The following is a 5000-nucleotide window of genomic DNA, read 5'->3' on the forward strand; positions in this document are numbered from 1 at the left end:
GTTGCAGAAGCGAATTTTCAGCAAATTTCTCATTCCGTATGCATTAAAGAAGGATAACCGAAAGTAACGTATAATTTATTCTGCAATTTTATTTTCTCCAATTGAAATTTGACAGTCGCTGAAAAGGCCTTCGTATACGCGTCACGTAATTTTTTTTTCTTTTTTCTTTTCCCTCCATTTCCGCTCGAGTTCCCTCCCAAGGCGTATTGTGAAAGGGGGTTGTGCGTAGATTGCAGTGAATTTGAAAGGCAAAATCTATTGGCCTAAGAGCTTGCGAGGTCTCTGCCTTGAATTCTAAGTGCTCGGAAGGATGAATAAATACAGCAGAGGGTAGGATTCTCAGGGTGTTGGGGTCAGGCTAGAGGGGGTTTGGTAGGGGTTTTTCCTGCTCCTCTTTGTGGTTTATTGTCCGTGGGGTCTGGACAAAAGGGTATGGTAACGGTATTTCTGCCCCAGCATATTGATATTCTGTCTCTAGTGGTTAGGAGTAGGGAGTATTTCCTGTCCCTCATAGAAGTACTCTTTGTGGGGTCAAGACTAATGGTATTGGGCAAGAACATTTGTTCTCCCCGGAGCGGCGTTGTCTCTAGGGTCAGAACCGTATGTTTTGATAGATGGTATTATCTTTCATGAGGGTAATATACTGTATATGAGGTTAAGTCTAGGGAGTTCGATAGGGACGTTTCTGTCCATCATAGGGATAGTCTGTCATGGTTGTGGGTTCAAGACTAGGGGTTTTGGTAAGGTATTTCTGACCTTTATCACGTTATTCTTTGTTGGGGTCAATCGGAGTAAGGCGCTGGTAGGGAGAAATTCTGCACCTCACTAGACTTTGTGTGTGTGTGTGTGTGTGTGTGTGTGTGTGCAGTGCGTGCGTGTTTTAAGCGTGCAGTGAAGGCGTAGAGTTTTTAAGGCCCCATTTCTTCACATTAACAAATTGTGTGCACTGCGCCAGCATCAAGGGATAATGTGTTTAAGGTAACTCTATCATTCAGTGATGCTCTGTCAGTGAGGTCAACACTAGACCAGGAGCAGAAAAAGTTACTGTTTGAATGCCAAAAAGGAGCTCCCCCTTAGCAGGGATTTTCTGCCGACAAGGTGTTATGAGTTTGTTCTGTTATGAGGCACAGGTTTTGGACACATCAAAATAGAATGGTAGCATATGGTATGTGTCATCGTGGAGACTTACAAGTGCCCGGATGGAACAACTGAAAATTCAATTTTTGAGCAGAAAAGTTACTGAATAGTTTGAGAAAAGTAACTGAAAAAAAGGAGCATGTGGTGAGAAAAGAAACTGAAAACAAAGGAGCATGTGGGTTTGCCTTAGGGTTTTATCGTGGTGTAGTGTGGTGACATTATGACACACATATATATGTGTTTTTAATTTTTTCGTTATTTTACATCTCCCTTTAGTTTGTATTTACTTATATATATTATGACATATATATATATATATATATATATATATATATATATATATATATATATATATATATATATATATATATATATATATATGTGTGTGTGTGTGTGTGTGTGTGTGTATGTATGTATGTATGTACTGTATGTAAGTATATGAATAAAACAAACTGCTCCGCCGAAAGTGGTGCAAGCGTTTTACGTTTTTCTGTCGACTCTGTTAGTCTTAAATAAATAAAAAAGAAAAAGTGTGGAAATGTCATGCGAGTATCATATGTATTTTGGTACGAGCCATGCTCCCTGGAAGGTGTGAGTGAAAAAGTCGGCCATTCCTGCGATCTATCTTGTGTTCAAGAAGCGAGTTTATTCGTCAGCTGAGAAGGCTTGAAGTCTGTTGATGCTGTTATTTATTCTTATAAGGGAAATTAGGTTTTAGGATTTGCGTCTTTTGAGTTCATTCAGTAAAAGAAAGAAAGCAGCATTGGAGATAGACTGTTATCGACTACTTCAGTATTGTTTTATACATGATGATCTGTGTTAAATGTATTCAAGCCCTCCTCAGGAGGAGGAAACTGATTCTGTGACTGATTGACAGATTAGTATAAACTACTGTCATCGCTGTCAGGGAATATGTTTTTGACGAAAAAATATAGATTTAGAAAGGCAAATGTTGATCAAAATCTTTTTTTTGTAAAAACAATTTTGTGAAGTATTGGAAGGTCTCAGTTAGGAAAGAGAGATGAAACAGGGCCCTGATAATGATGGTAAGTATTATTATTATTATTATTATTATTATTATTATTATTATTATTATTATTATTATTATTATTATTATTGCCGCTCTTCTTGCCCCAAGATTGTTGTTGTTGAGTCACTGCCACTATTATTACTTACTGTATATGGTCCAGTTTGTTTGTCTGTTATTGGCTTGTTTGTTAACAGGATTACGCAGAAATTGTTGATTTGTACGAAAATTTCCTTAAAGGCGGGTTTTGAGATAGATGCAAATATAAATTTTTGATATTTTAGGTATAACTTCAAATAATAACTTGACCTTGGCTTCAGTTTTTGGACTAAACAAGGTAGAGATTTCATATTTAACAAGCATGCTTCACTAAAGAAGCCGATGTCATACTTAGAGGTCATAAGTCAAACAGATATATAATCCATGTAATAAATTTTGAACTATGCGAGACAGCGATTTTATATTGACAGACTTACATCACTAGTGAAGCTGATTTAGCAGTGAGATCAAGGCTGAGGTCATCAAAAATGGATTTGGTTTTGATAACATAATATTATTAACTATGTACCTCATTAGTGAAGCAGTTATACAGAGTAACGTCATTTAAAATACATAAGTGAACTATGAGAACAAGGTCATACTTAGAGCTCAAAGGTCAAATAGGAATTTAACGTTTGTCATAGCTTTTTTAATCATACTGTATTTAGACTTTGTATTTGGTATGTACAGTATATTCCGGTAATGATTCCAATGTACTCAGTGAATTCAGATTTATACTTTGAATTCAGAGGTCTTATGGGAATTTAACTTTGACAATAACTTTTTATGTACACTACAATTTAAGGCTTCATCTGTGACATTCATTTATTTTTGGAATTTATTTTTGGCTTTAGTTTTTGAACTAGGTTAGGTAGAGGTTTCTTACGTAACATTTATAATACAATAATGATACCTGTGTGCATTGTTAAGTCAAGGTTTGTGTGTGTATGTTTTTTTTTTTATCTTGCAGAATGTTAAGAGAGATTTGCTAAAGGGGGAGAGAGGGGGGAGGTTGTGACTGGAAACAATTGATTGGCTGTTGGGAGAGACCGAAACGTAACTTTTTTGTGAGAGGAACCTTTTAATGTGTCGAGAGATTGCCTGGTCTTGGCGGAGGTTTGCATTCTAGAATTCATGCTATTGTTTTTGTTGTCCCGATCATCACTAGCAAGATAGCAGCTACTTGCAATACTACTGTTGTTATTATTATTATTATTATTATTATTATTATTATTATTATTATTATTATTATTATTATTATTATTTCTGTTGCAGAGGTTTGGAGAGGAGGCGGGATGAGGTTCAACAAGGCCGAGTTGGCCTCTCTGGCCTCACACCCTTCCCACCAGTTCGACAAGGAGGGCGTCTTGCTCCTGAGGGAGAAGCACGAAGGATTCTTTCGAAGGTCTGAAGGTCAGTGAAGGATATGAGGAAAGAGTCCTTGTGCGTAGAGTTATGCTTAGGACTTATATTCAGTTTTTATATATTTTAATTGTCCATTGAAGTCATGGCTGATTATTGTTCATTAACTCTGCATTTGTTTGTTTATTTATTTGTTGCATTATTTGTTGTTCTAACCAGGATTATTTTTTATATGTTTTGATTTTTAACGGCTTCATTAATACTTATCTGTTGTGTTCCTTGTTTCATTGATATTTGTTTAATTTTTTCTTACTTTCAGTGTTTGTTATTGTGATTAATCTTTGATTCCAGCTCATGATTGTTTCACTGAAATGTGCTTTATGTATTTTGATTTTGACATAAAATTTTCTTTTTTGTTCGGTTTGAACCCTCATTAAGCCCAATGATTTATATATAATAATTATGTTGATGTAATTTGAAGTGAATATTTTGTCCACCTGTTAATATTTCCTTTAGTTCCCAGATTTAAACATTTTGATTAACTGAAATTATTTCAAAGCCTTGACAGGAAGCACCTGTGTATAATTGTGTACATAAAATTATTTTGTGTTGACCTTTCCTTGATATGGTAATTTAGCTTAGAAGTCTGCATATTATAGTATAATTTTGGCTTTATTTAAAAAAAAACAGTTGTGTAAGTATAAATTTTTATTAATTCTATGCATGTCTTCCGAGTGATTTTTTTGCTTCAGATTGCTATGCCGGTAAAACTTTACTTTAGTCGCGCACGATATTATAGTGTTGTTGGTAGAAGAACATCTTAGCCTCAAGTTAGGTTAGGTTAGATTTCCTTGGATTAGGTTAAGTTAGGCTATGCAGTTTAGGGTAAGGCTTATATACATATTTTTGGCTTTGCTTCGTTGTAGATAATCGCTAAAGTAAAGTTTTATCGTTATACCTTTCTTCATTACTAAAAGCAATCAGTTTTCTGTTGATGAACTAGCATTAGGATCTAGAAGATTAAAAAGAAAGAAGTCTTTACCTTAAATACTTGTGTATTACTTTTAGTTTTATTTCTCTAGCTCATAGAAGTAGAACGTTTGTGACAACAAATAAATATCAGGTTTGGCTTCCTACTGAACTTCTGTTCTGTGAGTCTAGCTGTTTGTTTGTTTGTTTGTTTGTGTGCGACTGTTCGCTTCGTGGACGAGTGTAGCGTTTGAATGTGTGCTTGTGTCTTCTGGCACTTTTCCTTGTTTGTGATTGGTGTCTGAAGAGTTGACTTATGCCCAAGTTTATTCGTGAATTGTGGCTTCCAGAAGGCTTCAAATTATTAATAATTACATCTACCTTTCCTTCTTGTTTAATTTTTTTTTTTTTTTTTTACATATTCCGCCTCTTTTTATTTTTCTTTTTCCATTGTTGAAGTCACCTT

The 5000-nt window shown here is 35.0% G+C and overlaps 1 protein-coding gene across 10 annotated transcripts in view; it reads left to right on the forward strand.

The window, feature by feature from the left end:
- Window positions 1-5000, forward strand: part of LOC136850146 (inositol polyphosphate-4-phosphatase type I A) — a 324020-nt gene that overhangs the window by 208386 nt on the left and 110634 nt on the right. For all 10 annotated transcript variants that reach the window (XM_067123739.1, XM_067123742.1, XM_067123744.1 and 7 more), the window contains exon 2: window positions 3479-3616. In XM_067123739.1, coding sequence (XP_066979840.1) covers window positions 3499-3616 — 118 coding nt within the window. In that variant the 5' untranslated portion in view covers window positions 3479-3498. The remainder of the gene's footprint in view (window positions 1-3478; window positions 3617-5000) is intronic.

This window comes from Macrobrachium rosenbergii, chromosome 21, assembly GCF_040412425.1.
Source record: "Macrobrachium rosenbergii isolate ZJJX-2024 chromosome 21, ASM4041242v1, whole genome shotgun sequence".
Lineage (NCBI taxonomy): Eukaryota > Metazoa > Arthropoda > Malacostraca > Decapoda > Palaemonidae > Macrobrachium > Macrobrachium rosenbergii.